The sequence below is a fragment of the Tachyglossus aculeatus genome, chromosome 8, assembly GCF_015852505.1.
Source record: "Tachyglossus aculeatus isolate mTacAcu1 chromosome 8, mTacAcu1.pri, whole genome shotgun sequence".
Classification (NCBI taxonomy): Eukaryota; Metazoa; Chordata; class Mammalia; order Monotremata; family Tachyglossidae; genus Tachyglossus; species Tachyglossus aculeatus.
The window spans coordinates 36,490,178-36,510,330 of record NC_052073.1 but is presented as its reverse complement, the minus strand read 5'-3'; the positions used below and the strand labels follow the sequence as shown (position 1 = coordinate 36,510,330).

Sequence of the window (20,153 nt, the reverse complement as noted above, 5' to 3'; positions counted from 1 at the left end):
GATATTTAAAAAATCCCTTCCGGTAGAATTCGTCCTTTCCTCCCGGAAGGCCCCGCTTCCGAGCGGACCTCGGGGGCGACGGCGTCGGCCTGAACTATGACCGCTGCGGTACGGGCTGGGCGCTGGGGGTGATCTGCGTTCGAGGCGGGCGCCCGATTCAGCCCCCCGCCCCACGGGTGGGGAAACTGAGGCCCGGAAACGTGGGCGTCCTCGGGCGCGAGGGGATGCGGGAACGGGAATCCCCGTTTCCCTCGCCCCCGACCAAACCCGAGCGCATCCCAGCGTGGCTCGGTGGAAAGAGTCAGAGATCGTGGGTTCAAATCCCGGCTCTGCCAACTGTCAGGCTGTGTGACTTTGGGCAAATCACTTACCTTCCCTGGGCCTCAGTTCCCTCATCTGGAAAATGGGGATGAAGACTGTGAGCCCCCCACCGTGGGACAACCCGATCACCTTGAAACCTCCCCGGCGTTTAGAACGGTGCTTGGCACATAGTAAGCGCTTCATAAAAGCCTTAAAAAAAATGACCCGAAACGGTGGCAGTCCTCTGTTTCTTTTTTTAAGAATAAAATGGTATTTGTTAAGCACGTCCTACATGTCAAACGCTTGACAGGTGAGGCCACCGAGGCCCAGAGAAGTGGAGCGACCCGCCCAAAGTCACCCAGCTGACAGCTGGAGGAGCCGGGATTCGAACCCATGACGTACTAAGCGCCGCACCTCCCCCGGCGCTTAGTTACGGTGTCTGGCACATAGCAGGCGCTTAAGCGGAGGAGTCCGGCGTCGTGGGCGGGGGCAGAGGCGGGTGGCGATCATATCAGTCGTAACTGCGGTATCTGCTGAGCGCTTACTACGCGCCAGGCACCGTTCTGAGCGCTGGGGTGGATCCGGTCCCCGTCCCCCGCGGGGCTCCCAGTCTTCACCCCCGTTTTCCAGAGGGAACCGAGGCCCGGAGGAGGGAAGTGACCGGGCCGAGGTCACCCGGCAGACGAGGGTCGGAGCCGGGAGGAGATGCCGGGGTCTCCCGACGCCCGGGCCCGGGATCTGCCGGCCGGGCGGCTCAGAACTCATCCCGGGGAGACGGGGGGTGGTCCATGCCGAAGAACGAGGAGGGTCTTCCCAGCAGGTCCCGCTCCCGCTTGACGAAGGCCGTGAAGGAGGACACGCAGTTGCCGATGAAGTGGTCGGCCCGGCCCAGGATGTAGAGGTCCAGCTGGGCCACTTCCGGCCGCAGGCAGACGACCTTCACCTGCGCGGGGAGACCCACCGACCCCGTCGTCATCATCAATCGTATTTATTGAGCGCTTACTATGTGCAGAGCACTGTACTAAGCGCTTGGGAAGGGCAAATCGGCAACATCTAGAGACGGTCCCTACCCAACAGTGGGCTCACAGTCTAAAAGGGGGAGACGGAGATCGAAACCCGTCGACCCGAGGCCTGGACCGTCCCTCTCTGGGCCTCGGTTTCTTCCTTGCGGCAAGCGTTCGCTAAGGGCCGGGCGGTGGGCTGAGCGCCCGGCCCGGTCTCCGTGCAACACGGCCTGGGGTTGGAGGGTCGCCGGTTCCAATCCCGGCTCCGCCACTTAGTACTGATTGCGGTATTTGTTAAGCGCTCACTACGTAGCCGGCGCTGGGGGAGACAGATCCCGGCCAATCGGTTTGGACGCAGTCCCTGGCCCACGTGGGGCTCACGGTCTCAATCCTCATTTGACAGAGGTCACTGAGGCCCAGTGAAGTGACTTGCCCAAGGTCACACGGCGGACAAGTGGCGGAGCCGGGATTCTAACCCACGACCTTCCGTCTCCCAGGCCCACGCTCTATCCGCCGGGGGACCCTGGGCCGGTCGTTTCCCTTCCTCTGTCAAATGGGGATGAAGCCCCGGAGCCCCCACGTGGGACGGGAACAGCAGCCGACCTGTTTGGCTTGGATCCACCCCGGCGCTTAGTACGGTGCCTGGCATGTAGTAAGCGCTTAACGGATACCACAGTTACTAGGATTATTACAGTGGGGAGCCAGTTCTTGTGGTGGAGGAGGAGGAGGAGGAGGTAAGAGGAGGAGGAAGAGGAGAAGGAAGAAGTGGAGGAGGGAGAGGAGGAGAAGGAGGAGAAAGAGGACAAGGAGGAGGAGGAAGAAGAGGAGAATAGGAGGAGGAGGAGAATAGGAGGAGGAGGAGGAGGAAGAGGAGGAAGAGGAAGAGGAGGAGGAGGAAGAAGAGGAGGAAGAAGAACAGGAGGAGAATAGGAGGAGGAGAAGCATAGGAGGAGGAGGAGAATAGGAGGAGGAGGAAGAGGAGGAAGAAGAGGTGGAGGAGGAAGAGCAGGAGGAGAAGGAGGAAGAGGAGGAAGAGACTAGGAGGAGGAGGAGGAAGAAGAGGAGGAGGAGAAGAGGAGGAAGAGGAGGAGGAGGAAGAAGAGGAGGAGGAGAAGAGGAGGAAGAGGAGGAGGAGAATAAGAAGAGGAGGAAGAGGAGGAGGAGGAAGAAGAGGAGGAGAATAGGAGGAGGAGGAGGAAGAATAGGAGGAGGAGGAGGAAGAAGAGGAGGAGGAGAAGAGGAGGAGGAGGAGGAGGAAGAAGAGGAGGAGGAGAAGAGGAGGAGGAAGAGGAGGAGGAGGAAGAGCAGGAGGAGAAAGAGGAGGAGGAGGAGAATAGGAGGAGGAGGAGGAAGAGGAGGAGGAGGAAGAGGAGGAGGAGGGAGAATAGGAGGAGGAAGAGGAGGAGGAGGAAGAAGAGGAGGAGGGAGAATAGGAGGAGGAGGAGGGAGAATAGGAGGAGGAGGAGGAAGAGGAGGAGGAGGAAGAAGAGGAGGAGGAGGAAGAAGAGGAGGAGAGTAGGAGGAGGAGAAGAGGAAGAGGAGGAGAAAGAGGAAGAAGAGGAGGAGGAGAATAGGAGGAGGAGGAAGAGGAGGAGAATAGGAGGAAGAGGAACAGGAGGTAGAAGAGGTAGAGAAGGACGAGGAGTAGGAGGAGGAGGAGGAGGAGAATTGGAGGAGGAGAAGGAGGAAAAGGAGGAAGAGGTCCAGGCAGCGGGGAGGAACGAAGGGCAGGGTTCGTCTGGCGAGGCGGTCAACTCACCTCCCCCTTGAAGAGGCGCTGGATCTCCGGGACGAAGCTGTCCGAGTCGGTGGCGACGTAGACGGCGCGGGCGCGCAGCCGGCCCACCCACAGCGCCAGGGCCCGCTCCAGCTCCGCCAGGTCCGGCAGGCACATGGCCGCCGTCAGCTTGGCCGCACCGGGCCGCCCGGAGCCCACGCACTGCGGCGACGCCATGAAGTGGGGGCCCGCCGACCCGTCCTTCAGCAGGCCGCACGCGTTCCTCTGCGGGGAGACGGGCCCGTCACCTCTCTGCGTTGCTGAACTGTACTCTCCAAGCGCTTAGCACAGTGCTCTGCGCACGGCAGGAGCTATAAGGGCGGTATCTGTTGAGCGTTTACTACGTGCCAAGCTCCGCTCTAAGCGCTGGGGGAGATACAAGGTGATCGGGTTGTCCCCCGTGGGGCTCCCGGTCTTCATCCCCATTTGACAGATGAGGTCACTGAGGCCCAGAGAAGTGAAGTGACTCGCCCGAAGTCCCACAGCTGACGAGTGGCGGAGCCGGGATTCGAACCCTTGAATGGGGATGGGGATGAAGGCTGGGAGCCCCCCGGGGCACAACCTGATCACCTTGTAACCCCCCCCCCAGCGCTTAGAACAGCGCTCTGCGCATAGCAGAAGCAGCCCACTTGTCAGCCGTGTGACTTTGGGCAAGTCACTTCACCTCTCTGGGCCTCAGTGCCCTCATCTGTCAAATGGGGATGAAGGCTGGGAGCCCCAGGGGGGACAACCTGATCACCTCTGTAACCTCCCCGGCGCTTAGAACGGTGCTGGGCACATAGTAAGCGCTTAACAAATGCCATCATTATTATTATAATCACTATTATTAATAACAATCAACTGTAATAATTAAATAATAATTAAATAATAATGATAATAATAATGATGATAATAATAACAACTATAATAATAATAATAATAATGACATTTATCACTGAGCGCCAACAACAACAACAACAATAATAATAATAATAATTAAATAATAATGATAATAATGATGATAATAACAACTATAATAATAATAATAATAATGACATTTATCACTGAGCGCCAACAACAACAATAATAATTAAATAATAATGATAATAATGATGATAATAACAACTATAATAATAATAATAACAATGACATTTATCACTGAGCGCCAACAACAACAATAATAATTAAATAATAATGATAATAATAATGATGATAATAACTATGATAATAATAATAATAATGACATTTATCACGGAGCGCCAACAACAATAATAATTAAATAATAATGATAATAATAATGATGATAATAACTATGATAATAATAATAATAATGACATTTATCACTGAGCGCCAACAACAACAACAATAATAATAATAATAATAATAATAATAATAATAATAATGACATTTATCACTGAGCGCCCAATGAATGGGGAGCACTGGGGGGGTGGGGAGAAGAGCGAGACTGTCACGGGGTCACCGTGGTGGCCGCGGGGGGATGGCGGGGGTGACGTTACCCAGTCGGAGCCGATGCGGAGGTGGATGCCCACGTAAGGCCGAAGGAGGTGCGCGCTGATCTGGGCCTCCGCCTCCCGGGCCAAGGCCGGCGCCCAAACCATGTACTTCTGCAGGCGGCGGTGCTCCTCCACCACCGGAAACTGGGCCGGGGCCCCGGGCAACGCCAGCACCGGGTGCTCGCTGGCCGGGAACCTGGCGACAACGGTACCCGTTAAGCGCTTACTACCTGCCGGGCTCTGTACCCTATGTTTCGTCTTGTCGTCCGTCTCCCCCTTCTCGACTGTGAGCCCGCTGTTGGGTAGGGACCGTCTCTATAGGTTGCCAACTTGGACTTCCCAAGCACTCTGCGCACAGTAAGCGCTCAATAAATACGATTGAATGAATGAATGAATGAATGGCATTTATTTTAGTTATACATATTTCCTATTCTATTTATTTTGTTAATATGTGTTGTTTTGTTGTCCATCTCCCCCTTCTAGACTGTGAGCCCGCTGTCGGGTAGGGACCGTCTCTAGATGTTGCCGACTTGGGCTTCCCAAGCACTCTGCACATAGTAAGTGATCAATAAATACAATTGAATGAATGAATGGTATTTATTTTACCCGTACATATTTCCTATTCTATTTATTTTATTTTGTTAATATGTGTTGTTTTGTCGTCCGTCTCCCCCTTCTCGACTGTGAGCCCGCTGTTGGGTAGGGACCGTCTCTAGATGTTGCCAACTTGGGCTTCCCAAGCGCTCTGCACATAGTAAGGGCTCAATAAATACGATTGAATGAATGAATGAATGGTATTTATTTTACCTGTACATACCTATTCTATTTATTTTACTTTGTTAATATGTGTTGTTTTGTTGTCTGTCTCCCCCTTCTAGACGGTGAGCCCGCTGTTGGGTAGGGACCGTCTCTAGGTGTTGCCAACTTGTATTTCCCAAGCGCTTAGTACAGTGCTGTGCACACAGTAAATGCTCAATAAATACGATTGAATGAATGGTATTTATTTTACCTGTACATATTTACTATTCTATTTATTTTATTTTGTTAATATGTGTTGTTTTGTTGTCTGTCTCCCCCTTCTAGACGGTGAGCCCGCTGTCGGGTAGGGACCGTCTCTATGTGTTGCCAACTTGGACTTCCCAAGCGCTTAGTACAGTGCTCTGCACACAGTAAGCGTTCAATAAATACGATTGAATGAATGAATGGTATTTATTTTACCTGTACATATTTACTCTTCTATTTATTTTAATTTTGTTAATATGTGTTGTTTTGTTGTCTGTCTCCCCCTTCTAGACTGTGAGCCCACTGTTGGGTAGGGGCCGTCTCTCGATGTTGCCAACTTGTACTTCCCAAGCGCTTAGTCCAGTCCTCTGCACACAGTAAGCGTTCAATAAATACGATTGAATGAATGAATGAATGGTATTTATTTTACCTGTACATATTTACTATTCTATTTATTTTATTTTGTTAATATGTGTTGTTTTGTTGTCTGTCTCCCCCTTCTAGACTGTGAGCCCGCTGTTGGGTAGGGACCGTCTCTAGGTGTTGCCAACTTGGACTTCCCAAGCACTTAGTGTTAACAGCCATTGGGAACCGTTTAGTACATAGTTACTATTCTTTTTATTTTGTTAACGACGTGCACCTCGCTTTAATTCTAGTTGTTCGGACGATTTTGACGCCCGGCTACACGTTTTGTTTTGCTGTCTGTCTCCCCCTTCTAGACCGCGAGCCCGTTGTTGGGTGGGGACCGTCTCTAGATGTTGCCAACTTGGACTTCCCAAGCGCTTAGTCCAGTGCTCTGCACGCAGTAAGCGCTCAATAAATACGACTGACTGAATGAATGAATAAATACGACTGAATGAATGAATAAATACGATTGAACGAATATGGGGTTTGAGGACGGAGGGCCTTCCGGGCCAGAGGTCGGCGGGGGGAGAGACGAGATGGAAGTCAGCGCTTAGAACGGTGCTTGGCCATAGTAAGCGCTTAACAAATACCATTATTATTATTATTATTATTATTATTATGGAGGTACCCCCGGCCAGCAGCAGCGTCCCCCCGTAACTTGGGGCTGTAAGTCCCTCCCCTCCGGCCGCCCAATACCTCCGGATCCACTGGTCTTTGTAGGCCGGGCTGAAAGCCAGGCCGCTGAACACCTCCGACCTGCTGAAGTTCACGTCGAACTGGTCCCAGAATGGTCCGAAGGGGTTTCCGTCCTGTAAGACCCCCCCAACGACGCCGTCCCCCCTTTAATCAGAGCAGCAGTGGCGTTTATTGAGCACCTACCGGGCGCGATACTGAGCGCCTGGGCGCGGTCACGGCGGCGCGAATTGGCGGACTCGCATCATCATCATCCTCATCAATCGTATTTACTGAGCGCTTACTGTGGGCAGAGCACTGGACTAAGCGCTTGGGAAGTACAAATTGGCAACATATATCAATCAATGAGTAAATCGTATTTATTGAGCGCTTACTGTGTGCAGAGCGCTGGACTAAGCGCTTGGGAAGTCCAAGTTGGCAACATCTAGAGACAGTCCCTACCCAACAGTGGGCTCGCAGTCTAAAAGGGGAGACGGAGAACAAAACCAAACATACTAACAAAATAAAATAGAATAGATATGTACAAGTAAAATAAATAAATTAATAAATAGAGTAATAAATATTTACAAACATATACACAGGAAGTTCCAGAAGTTCAGGAAGTTCCAGGGGTTGCCCATCCACCTCAGCATCAAACAGAAACTCCTTATCATCGGCTTTAAAGCCCTCAATCACCTTGCCCCCTCCTACCTTACCTCGCTGCTCTCCTCCTCCTACTAATAATAATGATGGCGTTTGTTAAGCGCTTACTATGTGAAGAGCACTGTTCTAAGCGCTGGGGGGGATACAAGGTGATCAAGTTATCCCACGTGGGGACAACGTAGAGACAGTCTGCACACTGTAAGCGCTCAATAAATACGATTGATGATGATGATAGTAAGCGCTTAATACAATCACTATTATTATTAGCAAGCACTTCACCTGTATATATGCTTGTACATATTTATTACTCTATTTATTTATTTATTTATTTTACTTGTACATATCTATCCTATTGATTTTATTTTGTTAGTATGTTTGGTTTTGTTCTCCGTCTCCCCCTTTTAGACTGTGAGCCCGCTGGTGGGTAGGGACTGTCTCTATATGTTGCCAGTTTGTACTTCCCAAGTGCTTAGTCCAGTGCTCTGCACATAGTAAGCGCTCAATAAATACGATTGATGATGATGATGATGATAGTAAGCGCTTAATACAATCACTATTATTATTAGCAAGCACTTCACCTGTATATATGCTTGTACATATTTATTACTCTATTTATTTATTTATTTATTTTACTTGTACATATCTATCCTATTTATTTTATTTTGTTAGTATGTTTGGTTTTATTCTCCGTCTCCCCCTTTTAGACTGTGAGCCCACTGTTGGGTAGGGACTGTCTCTAGATGTTGCCAGTTTGTACTTCCCAAGCGCTTAGTCCAGTGCTCCGCACATAGTAAGCGCTCAATAAATACGACTGATCGATTGATTGATTGATTCACGAATAGCCGAACTAAGCGCGGGATTGAGAACGACAGTCCCTACCCAACGGTGGGCTCACAGTCTAAAAGGGGGAGACAAAACCAAACATACTCACAAAATAAAATAAATAGAATAAGGAGGCATCCCGCCTACACGGGGCTTTTCGGTCTAGCGACGAGGTGACGGGCTAGGGGACCAGGTGACAGTCCAGACACGGGGTGAGTCTAGAGGACGAGGTGACCGTCTAATAATAATAATAATAATAATAATAATAATAATAATAATAATGCCATTAAGTAAAACGCGGAACCGGGGAGACGCCCGACGGCTCTGTAACAGTCGCTGAAGGCCATCTTGATCGTTTGTACCTATTTATTACTCTATTTATTTATTTATTTTACTTGTACATATCTATTCTATTTATTTTATTTTGTCAGTATGTTTGGTTTTGTTCTCTGTCTCCCCCTTTTTGACTGTGAGCCCACTGTCGGGTAGGGACTGTCTCTATATGTTGTCGACTTGTACTTCCCAAGCGCTTAGTCCAGTGCTCTGCACACAGTAAGCGCTCAATAAATACGATTGATCGATTGATTGATTCACGAATAGCCGAACTAAGCGCGGGATTGAGAACGACAGTCCCTACCCAACAGTGGGCTCACAGTCTAAAAGGGGGAGACAAAACCAAACATACTCACAAAATAAAATAAATAGAATAAGGAGGCATCCCGCCTACACGGGGCTTTTCGGTCTAGCGACGAGGTGACGGGCTAGGGGACCAGGTGACAGTCCAGACACGGGGTGAGTCTAGAGGACGAGGTGACCGTCTAATAATAATAATAATAATAATAATAATAATAATAATAATAATAATAATAATAATAATTCCATTAAGTAAAACGCGGAACCGGGGAGACGCCCGACGGCTCTGTAACAGTCGCTGAAGGCCATCTTGATCGTTTGTACCTATTTATTACTCTATTTATTTATTTATTTTACTTGTGCATATCTATTCTATTTATTTTATTTTGTCAGTATGTTTGGTTTTGTTCTCTGTCTCCCCCTTCTAGACTGTGAGCCCACTGTTGGGTAGGGACCGTCTCTATATGTTGCCAACTTGGACTTCCCAAGCGCTTAGTCCAGTGCTCTGCACACAGTAAGCGCTCAATAAATACGATTGATTGATTGATTGATTGAAACGGTTTGAACTTTCGGGCGGAGTGATTTTTTTGCGCTTTTCGCGGCGGCCCGGATATCTTCGCCCCCGTTGATGGACTCCGTTCGGGCGCTGGAGCGGTAGATGTTTTTACCGGCAAGCACTTATTACGGCGCTCCCCCTTCTCAACTATGAGCCCACCGTTGGGTAGGGACCGTCTCTATACGTTGCCAACTTGGACTTCCCAAGCGCTTAGTCCAGTGCTCTGCACACAGTAAGCGCTCAATAAATACGATTGATGATGATGATGATGATAGTAAGCGCTTAACACCATCACTATTATTATTAGCAAGCGCTTCACGAATGGCCGAACTAAGCGTGGGATTGAGAACGATGACTTGTTACCCTCGTGACTATTCAATCAGTCGCATTTAGTGAGCGCTTACTGTGCGCAGAGCACTGTACTAAGCGCTTGGGAAGCAGCGTGGCTCCTTTGGAGTCCGAGGCCATGGGTTCAAATCCCGGCCCCGCCAATTGTCAGCTGGGTGACTCTGGGCAAGTCACTTCACTTCCCTGTGCCTCAGTCACCTCATCCGTAAAATGGGGATTAAGAATGTCACCCCGTGGGACAACCTAATCACCTTGTAACCCCCCCAGCGCTTAGAACGGTGCTTTGCACATAGTAAGCGCTTAATAAATGCCATTATTGTTATTATTATTATCACAAGCTGACTATTCTTCCGATTTAGCCCCAGTTAGCCGCGGGTGAGTGTGCGAGACGCCCCTCCCCAGCCCGCCGGGGGCCCCCCCTCACCTTCATGGGGCAGGTCTTCCTATCGTGGCTCCGCTCGGCGGCCGCCTGGAAGCAATAAGCCACCCGCTTATTGGGGGGCCAGTGGTCGGGGGCCAGGGTCGCCATGAAGTCCTCCAGGCTGACGACGCGGTGGTAGGCGAGGAGGGGCTCCAGCTCGAAGTACCTCTCGTACGGCACGTGGACCTGCGGGGAGCCGTCCATACAGTCGGTCCTATTTATGGAGCGCCTCCCGGGGGCGGGCCACCGGACCCAGCGCTCGGGACGCCTTCCCTGCCCGCTTCGAACAGTGCTTTGCACGTAATAATAATCCTAATGACGGCATTTATTAAGCGCTTACTACTGTTCTAAGCGCTGGGGAGGTTCCAGGGCGATTCGATTGTCCCACGGTGCTGGGGGGGGTCCCGGTCTTCATCCCGAGAAGCAGCGTGGCTCAGTGGAAAACAGTGCGGGCTTGGGATTCGGAGGCCGTGGGTTCGAATCCCGCTCTGTCAGCTGTGTGACTTTGGGCAAGTCACTTAATTTCTCTGTGCCTCAGTTCCCTCATCTGTAAAATGGGGATTAAAATTGTGTGAGCCCCCCCCGCCATGGGACAACCTGATCACCTTGCAACCTCCCCGGCGCTTAGAACAGTGCTTTGCACGTAGTAAGCGCTTAATAAATGCCATCATTATTATTATTGTTGTTATCCCCATTTGACAGATGAGGGAACTGAGGCCCAGAGAAGGGAAGCGACAAGCGCTTACTATGTGCAGGGCACTGTTCTAAGCGCTGGGGAGGTTCCAAGGTGATTCGATTGTCCCCCGGGGGGCTCCCAGTCTTCATCCCCATTTGACAGATGAGGGAACTGAGGCCCAGAGAAGGGAAGCGACAAGCGCTTACTATGTGCAGGGCACTGTTCTAAGCGCTGGGGAGGTTCCAAGGTGATTCGATTGTCCCCCGGGGGGCTCCCAGTCTTCATCCCCATTTGACAGATGAGGGAACTGAGGCCCAGAGAAGGGAAGCGACAAGCGCTTACTATGTGCAGGGCACTGTTCTAAGCGCTGGGGAGGTTCCAAGGTGATTCGATTGTCCCCCGGGGGGCTCCCGGTCTTCATCCCCATTTGACAGATGAGGGAACTGAGGCCCAGAGAAGGGAAGCGACAAGCGCTTACTATGTGCAGGGCACTGTTCTAAGCGCTGGGGAGGTTCCAAGGTGATTCGATTGTCCCCCGGGGGGCTCCCGGTCTTCATCCCCATTTGACAGATGAGGGAACTGAGGCCCAGAGAAGGGAAGCGACAAGCGCTTACTATGTGCAGAGCACTGTTCTAAGCGCTGGGGAGGTTCCAAGGTGATTCGATTGTCCCCCGGGGGGCTCCCGGTCTTCATCCCCATTTGACAGATGAGGGAACTGAGGCCCAGAGAAGGGAAGCGACAAGTGCTTACTATGTGCAGGGCACTGTTCTAAGCGCTGGGGAGGTTCCAAGGTGACTAGATTGTCCCACGGGGGGCTCCCACTCTTTTAGACTGTAAGCTAAAAGGGTTGGGTAGGGACTGTCTCTATATGTTCCCAACTTGTACTTCCCAAGCGCTTAGTCCAGTGCTCTGCACACAGTAAGCGCTCAATAAATACGATTGATTGATTGATCCCCATTTGACAGATGAGGGAACTGAGGCCCAGAGAAGCGACTTGGTCGAAAAGTCACCCAGCTGACAATTGGCGGAGCCGGGATTTGAACCCATGACCTCTGACTCCAAAGCCCGGGCTCTTTCCACTGAGCCACGCCGCGCTTAGTAAATGCCATTATTATTAAAGAGGGCCATCGGGGGGGATTTACTGAGCGCTCACTGGGGGCCTGAGCCACGCCGCTTCTCTAAGCACTTAGTAAATGCCATTATTATTAAAGCGGGCAATCGGGGGGGATTTATTGAGCGCTCACTGGGGGCGGTGCAGTTTACTGAGGGCTCGGGAAAGTACCAACTGGGGAGGCCACCCGATTTCCTTCCCCCGGGGCGAAGCAGGGGCCGGTGGGCTGGGGGTGGGAGGTCGGGATGGGTGGGGGGTCTCACATTGGCATACGGAGGGCGGTGATGCTGATATTCAATCCATGGCGGCACCGCCAGAGTCCGGTTCAGCAGCTTCGCGAAGGCCAACGACCCCAAGAAATGATCCGCCTGGTTTCCAAATCGCCCTGACAGAAAAAGGAATAAGATTCACAAGGACACCGGTGACGCTACCAACAGTCGTGACAACGATAGTGATTATAATAATAATAATAATAATGATGATGACGGCATTGATTAAGCGCTTACTATGTGCAAAGCACCGTTCTCTAAGCCCTGGGGGGGATACAAGGTGATCAGGTTGTCCCTCGGGGGGCCTGGTTTCCAAATCACCCTGACAGAAAAAGGAATAACGTTCACGAGGACACCGGTGATGCTACCAACAGTCGTGACAACAATAGCGATAATAATAATAATACTAATAATACTACTACTAATAATAATGATGGGATTGATTAAGCGCTTACTGTGTGCAAAGCACCGTTCTCTAAGCCCTGGGGGGGATACAAGGTGATCAGGTTGTCCCTCGGGGGGCTTGGTTTCCAAATCGCCCTGACAGAAAAAGGAATGACATTCACGAGGACACCGGTGACGCTACCAACAGTCGTGACAATGATAACAATTATAATAATAATAGTAATAATAATAATAATAATGATGGGATTGATTAAGCGCTTACTGTGTGCAAAGCACCGTTCTCTAAGCCCTGGGGGGGATACAAGGTGATCAGGTTGTCCCTCGGGGGGCTTGGTTTCCAAATCGCCCTGACAGAAAAAGGAATGACATTCACGAGGACACCGGTGATGCTACCAACAGTCGTGACAATGATAACGATCATAATAAAAATAATAATAAACGCTTAGTAAATGCCATCATTATTGTTATTATTTGGAGTCAGAGGTCATGGGTTCAAATGCCCAGCTGTGTGACTCTGGGCAAGCCACTTCACTTCTCTGGGCCTCAGTTCCCTCATCTGTAAAATGGGGATGGAGACTGTGGGACAACCTGATCACCTGGTAACCTCCCTGGCGCTTAGAACAGTGCTTCGCACATAGTATGCGCTTAATAAATGCCATCATTATTGTTATTATTTGGAGTCAGAGGTCATGGGTTCAAATGCCCAGCTGTGTGACTCTGGGCAAGCCACTTCACTTCTCTGGGCCTCAGTTCCCTCATCTGTAAAATGGGGATGGAGACTGTGGGACAACCTGATCACCTGGTAACCTCCCTGGCGCTTAGAACAGTGCTTCGCACATAGTATGCGCTTAATAAATGCCATCATTATTGTTATTATTTGGAGTCAGAGGTCATGGGTTCAAATGCCCAGCTGTGTGACTCTGGGCAAGCCACTTCACTTCTCTGGGCCTCAGTTCCCTCATCTGTAAAATGGGGATGGAGACTGTGAGCCCCACGTGGGACCACCTGATCACCTTGTAACCTCCCTGGCGCTTAGAACAGTGCTTCGCACATAGTAAGTGCTTAATAAATGCCATCCTTTTTATTATTATTATCATTATTAGCAGCATGAGGTGGTTGGCCCACCTGAGGCAGGCCTACTTCCGGTGGGGGGTAACCGAGGCCCAGAGCAGGGGGCAGCCCTCTGGGGGGGGTCAGGGGTCAGAGGTCAAGGGTCAGGGGGGTCCTCACCCATGCAGGGGCAGTAGAGGAGGTAGCCGGCGGGGTCCCAGGGCCGGCCCAACCCCGGGAGGGCCAGCAGGGCCCACAAGGCCGCCCGCCATAGCCAGTCCGCCGCCATCCCGTCGGCCCCCCCCGCGGAGGGGCCGCTCTAGCCGCGGGGAGGAGCCGAGACGCATAGGGGGCGGTGCCTCGCCTGCGGCCGCTCTAGCCGCCCCGGCGGCCGCCCATCGAGAGGGCCCGGCCGCGCCCCCTGCCGGCGGGGCGCGCGTGCGCATGCAGGGGGGGGGGGCCCGTCCGCCCTCCCGCCCACTAAGGGTCCGGTCACCGACGGGGCCAGGCCGGGGTGAGTCCCCCCCACCGCCCCCCCGCGTGACCCCTGACCCCGGAATGACCCCGGCATGACCCTTGACCCCACCCCTGACCCGCCCCGGGGCGGGAGGGGGCCCGGACAGCCCGCCTTCTGCAGGCGGGAAGGCGGGAAATCCGAATCACCAACCTGCTGCTTTTCAGTCCTTCATTCAATCCTATTTATTGAGCGCTTACTGCGTGCAGGCCTCTGTGCTAAGCGCTTGGGAAGGGCAAGGTGCTTGCACTGCACCTTGTAGTAATAATAATGAGATTATCATTAACTAATAATCAACTAATAATAATGCTAATGATAGTATTTACTAAGCGCTTACTATGTGCAAAGCACTCCATTCAATCGTATTTATTGAGCGCTTACTGTGTGCAGGGCTCTGTGCTAAGCGCTTGGGAAGGGCAAGGTGCTTGCACTGCACCTTGTAGTAATAATAATGATATTATTAACTAATAATCAACTAATAATAATGATAGCATTAAGCGCTTACGATGTGCAAAGCACTCCTTCAGTCATATTTATTGAGCGCTTACTGTGTGCAGGCCTCTGTGCTAAGCGCTTGGGAAGGGCAAGGTGCTTGCACTGCACCTTGTAGTAATAATAATGAGATTATCATTAACTAATAATCAACTAATAATAATAATGATAGTATTTATTAAGGGCTTACTATGTGCAAAGCACTCCTTCATTCAGTCGTATTTATTGAGCGCTTACTGTGTGCAGGCCTCTGTGCTAAGCGCTTAGGAAGGGCAAGGTGCTTGCACTGCGCCTTGTAGTAATAATAATGATATTATCATTAACTAATAATCAACTAATAATAATGATAATGATAGTATTTATTAAGCGCTTACTATGTGCAAAGCACTCCTTCATTCAATCCTATTTATTGAGCGCTTACTGTGTGCAGGGCTCTGTGCTAAGCGCTTGGGAAGGGCAAGGTGCTTGCACTGCACCTTGTAGTAGTAATAATGATATTATCATTAACTAATAATCAACTAATAATAATAATGATAGTATTTATTAAGGGCTTACTATGTGCAAAGCACTCCTTCATTCAGTCATATTTATTGAGCGCTTACTGTGTGCAGGCCTCTGTGCTAAGCGCTTGGGAAGGGCAAGGTGCTTGCACTGCGCCTTGTAGTAATAATAATGATATTATCATTAACTAATAATCAACTAATAATAATGATAATGATAGTATTTATTAAGCGCTTACTATGTGCAAAGCACTCCTTCATTCAATCGTATTTATTGAGCGCTTACTGTGTGCAGGGCTCTGTGCTAAGCGCTTGGGAAGGGCAAGGTGCTTGCACTGCGCCTTGTAGTAATAATAATGATATTATCATTAACTAATAATCAACTAATAATAATGCTAATGATAGTATTTATTAAGCACTTACTGTGTGCAAAGCACTCCTTCATTCAATCCTATTTATTGAGCGCTTACTGTGTGCAGGGCTCTGTGCTAAGCGCTTGGGAAGGGCAAGGTGCTTGCACTGCACCTTGTAGTAATAATAATGATATTATCATTAACTAATAATCAACTAATAATAATGCTAATGATAGTATTTATTAAGCGCTTACTATGTGCAAAGCACTCCTTCATTCAATCGTATTTATTGAGCGCTTACTGTGTGCAGGGCTCTGTGCTAAGCGCTTGGGAAGGGCAAGGTGCTTGCACTGCACCTTGTAGTAGTAATAATGACATTATTATCATTAATCAACTAGTAATCAACTAATAGTCACTTAACTAATAATGATAATGATAGTATTTATTAAGCGATTACTATGTGCAAAGCACTGTTCTAAGCGCTGGAGGACACGGCTAGCCCGCCTTCCGAAGGCGGGAAATACGAATAACCAACCTGGTGCTTTTCATTCCTTCATTCAATCGTATTTGTTGAGCGCTTACTGTGTGCAGGGCTCTGTGCTAAGCGCTTGGGAAGGACAAGGTAGCGTCTGATGGGGGGGGGGGGGCACGGATAATCCAGCGTCTGATGGGGGGGGAGGGCACGGATATCCCACCTTCTGTAGGCGGGAAATAGGAATAATGTGCCTATGGAGGCGGGAGGCACGGATAATCCAGAGTCTGATGGGGGGGAGGGCACGGATATCCCGCCTTCTGCAGGCGGGAAATAGGAATAATGCGCCTATGGAGGCGGGAGGCACGGATAATCCAGCCTCTGATGGGGGGGAGGGCATGGATATCCCGCCTTCTGCAGGCGGGAAATAGGAATAATGCGCCTATGGAGGCGGGAGGCACGGATAATCCAGCCTCTGATGGGGGGGGAGGGCATGGATATCCTGCCTTCTGCAGGCCGGAAGGCGGGAAATAGGAATAATGCGCCTATGGAGGCGGGAGGCACGGATAATCCAGCCTCTTGAGGGGGTGGGGGGCATGGGTATCCCACCTTCTGCAGGTGGGAAATGCGAATAATGCGCCTAGGCGGGAGGCACTGGGGAGGATACAAGGTGATCAGGTTGTCCCCCCGGGGGGAGGCTCCCAGTCTTCATCCCCATTTTCCAGATGAGGGTACTGAGGCCCAGAGAAGTGAAGTGACTGGCCCAAAGTCACCCAGCTGACAACTGGTGGAGCCGGGATTTGAACCCATAATAATGGCATTTATTAAGCACTTACTATGTGCAAAGCACCGTTCTAAGCGCTGGGGAGGAAACAAGGTGATCAGGTTGTCCCATGGGGGGCTCCCAGTTGGCACCCCCATTTTCCAGATGAGGAAACTGAGGCCCAGAGAAGGGAAGTGACTGGCCCAAAGTCACACAGCTGACAATTGGTGGAGCCGGGATTGGAACCCATAACAATGGCATTTATGAAGCGCTTACTCTGTGCCAAGCACTGTTCTAAGCGCTGGGGAGGTTACAAGGTGATCAGGTTGTCCCACGGGGGGCTCCCAGTCTTCATCCCCATTTTCCAGATGAGGAAACTGAGGCCCAGAGAAGTGAAGTGACTGGCCCAAAGTCACCCAGCTGCCAATTGGTGGAGCCGGGATTTGAACCCATAATAATGGCATTTATTAAGCGCTTACTATGTGCAAATCACCATTCTAAGCGCTGGGGAGGAAACAAGGTGATCAGGTTGTCCCACGGGGGGCTCCCAGTCTTCACCCCCATTTTCCAGATGAGGAAACTGAGGCCCAGAGAAGTGAAGTGACTGGCCCAAAGTCACCCAGCTGACAACTGGTGGAGCCGGGATTTGAACCCATAATAATGGCATTTATTAAGCGCTTACTCTGTGCCAAGCACTGTTCTAAGCGCTGGGGAGGTTACAAGGTGATCAGGTTGTCCCACGGGGGGCTCCCAGTCTTCATCCCCATTTTCCAGATGAGGAAACTGAGGCCCAGAGAAGGGAAGTGACTGGCCCAAAGTCACCCAGCTGACAACTGGTGGAGCCGGGATTTGAACCCATAACAATGGCATTTATTAAGCGCTTACTCTGTGCCAAGCACTGTTCTAAGCACTGGGGAGGTTACAAGGTGATCAGGTTGTCCCACGGGGGGCTCCCAGTCTTCATCCCCATTTTCCAGATGAGGAAACTGAGGCCCAGAGAAGGGAAGTGACTGGCCCAAAGTCACCCAGCTGACAACTGGTGGAGCCGGGATTTGAACCCATAACAATGGCATTTATTAAGCGCTTACTATGTGCAAAGCACCATTCTAAGCGCTGGGGAGGAAACAAGGTGATCAGGTTGTCCCACGGGGGGCTCCCAGTCGGCACCCCCATTTTCCAGATGAGGAAACTGAGGCCCAGAGAAGGGAAGTGACTTGCCCAAAGCCGGGATTAGAACCCAGGACCTTCCGACTCCCAGGCTCCGGCTGGCCATGCGGCTTCTCAAGCGCTTAGGCGCTTAATAAATACTTGGATGATGATGGCAATAATAACATTGCAAATAATATTGTTGCCAACTTGTACTTCCCAAGCGCTTAGTACAGTGCTGTGCACACAGTAAGCGCTCAATAAATACGATTGAATGAGTGAATGCATGAATGAATGACGATAATGATGGTCTTTGTTAAGCGCTTACTATGTGCCAAAGCACTGTTCTGAAGGCTGGGGGAGACACCTGTGCCTCTCTGTGCCTCAGTTCCCTCATCTGTCAAATGGGGATGAAGACTGATCACCTTGTATCTCCCACCCGGCGCTCAGAACAGTGCTTGGCGCATATTAAACGCTAAACAAATACCATCATTATTATTACTACTTAATTTCTCTGTGCCTCAGTTCCCTCATCTGTCAAATGGGGATGAAGACTGATCACCTTGTATCTGCCAGCGCTCAGAACAGTGCTTGGCGCATAATAAGCGCTAAACAAATACCATCGTTATTATTACTAATTAATTTCTCTGTGCCTCAGTTCCCTCATCTGTCAAATGGGGATGAAGACTGATCACCTTGTATCTGCCGGTGCTCAGAACAGTGCTTGGCACATAGTAAGCGCAAAACAAATACCATCATTATCATTACTAATTAATTTCTCTGTGCCTCAGTTCCCTCATCTGTCAAATGGGGATGAAGACTGATCACCTTGTATCTGCCGGTGCTCAGAACAGTGCTTGGCGCATAGTAAGCACTAAACAAATACCATCATTATTATTACTACTTAATTTCTCTGTGCCTCAGTTCCCTCATCTGTCAAATGGGGATGAAGACTGATCACCTTGTATCTGCCGGTGCTCAGAACAGTGCTTGGCGCATAGTAAGCGCTAAACAAATACCATCATTATTATTACTAATTAATTTCTCTGTGCCTCAGTTCCCTCATCTGTCAAATGGGGATGAAGACTGATCACCTTGTATCTCCCACCAGGCGCTCAGAACAGTGCTTGGCGCATAATAAGCGCTAAACAAATACCATCGTTATTATTACTAATTAATTTCTCTGTGCCTCAGTTCCCTCATCTGTCAAATGGGGATGAAGACTGATCACCTTGTATCTGCCGGCGCTCAGAACAGTGCTTGGCACATAGTAAGCGCTAAACAAATACCATCATTATTATTACTACTTAATTTCTCTGTGCCTCAGTTCCCTCCTCTGTCAAATGGGGATGAAGACTGATCACCTTGTATCTGCCGGCGCTCAGAACAGTGCTTGGCACATAGTAAGCGCTAAACAAATACCATCATTATCATTACTACTTAATTTCTCTGTGCCTCAGTTCCCTCATCTGTCAAATGGGGATGAAGACCGACCACCTTGTATCTCCCACCCGGCGCTCAGAACAGTGCTTGGCGCAGAGTAAGTGCTGAGCAAATACCGCCATTATTATCACTACATAATTTCTCTGTGCCTCAGTTTCTTCCTCTGTCAAATGGGGATGAAGACTGACCATCTTGTATCTGCCGGCGCTCAGAACAGTGCTCGGCACATAGTAAGCGCTAAACAAATACCATCATTATTATCACTACTTAATTACTCTGTGCCTCAGTTTCTTCCTCTGTCAAATGGGGATGAAGACTGACACCTTGTATCTGTCGGCGCTCAGAACAGTGCTTGGTGCATAGTAAGCGCTAAACAAATACCGTCATTATTATTACTACTTAATTTCTCTGTGCCTCAGTTTCTTCCTCTGTCAAATGGGGATGAAGACCGACCACCTTGTACCTCCCACCCGGCGCTCAGAACAGTGCTCGGCGCAGAGTAAGCGCTTAGCAAATAATTCACAAATGAATTAATTCACAAATGATTCATTAATTCATTAATTCATTAATTCACAAATGAATTATCGTTCCAGGGGCGGACCCCTCGACCCGGCCCGGCTGATGGACCGCCCCCCCAACTAGGCCGCCCGTCGCCATGGCGACCCTGTGCCCCAGCGCTCCTCACGGACTCCACGATGGAGGGGGCAGATGCTGGGGACGGGGCCCCGGGGTCCCCGACGGCGACGGGGGGCCGCCCTCGCCACCGCCGAAGCCCTACAGCTGCCCCCAGGCGCTCTGCGGAAAGGGCTTCACTTCCAAGTACCAGCTCTACCGGTAGGTGGTCTTCCCGGCGGGCCTCAGTT

At 50.3% G+C, this 20,153-nt stretch overlaps 1 protein-coding gene across 1 annotated transcript; it reads right to left on the bottom strand.

Moving 5' to 3' along the window:
- Positions 1 to 684: 684 nt before the first annotated feature.
- Positions 685 to 19,947, bottom strand: POFUT1 (protein O-fucosyltransferase 1). Its single transcript, XM_038750066.1, has 11 exons — positions 19,892 to 19,947; positions 16,162 to 16,258; positions 14,089 to 14,238; positions 13,972 to 14,028; positions 13,788 to 13,926; positions 12,147 to 12,268; positions 10,100 to 10,282; positions 6,678 to 6,790; positions 4,578 to 4,770; positions 3,064 to 3,306; positions 685 to 1,243 (listed from the first exon to the last, which is right to left on the bottom strand). Exons 1-11 carry the CDS (start codon positions 19,945 to 19,947, stop codon positions 1,055 to 1,057), a joined length of 1,542 nt encoding a protein of 513 aa, XP_038605994.1. The 3' UTR covers positions 685 to 1,054.
- Positions 19,948 to 20,153: the final 206 nt, after the last annotated feature.

What these genes read in the sequence shown, in the direction of transcription:
- POFUT1 (XM_038750066.1), bottom strand. Translation starts at nt 19,947, where the DNA reads ATGGCGACGGGCGGCCTAGTTGGGGGGGCGGTCCATCAGCCGGGCCGG. An exon ending in ACCGCCCTCCGTATGCCAAT is followed by an intron (nt 10,283 to 12,146) that starts GTGAGACCCCCC and finishes GGCTCCCCGCAG; the next exon opens with GTCCACGTGCCGTACGAGAG. An exon ending in TCCGCATCGGCTCCGACTGG is followed by an intron (nt 3,307 to 4,577) that starts GTAACGTCACCC and finishes GTCTCCCCGCAG; the next exon opens with AGGAACGCGTGCGGCCTGCT.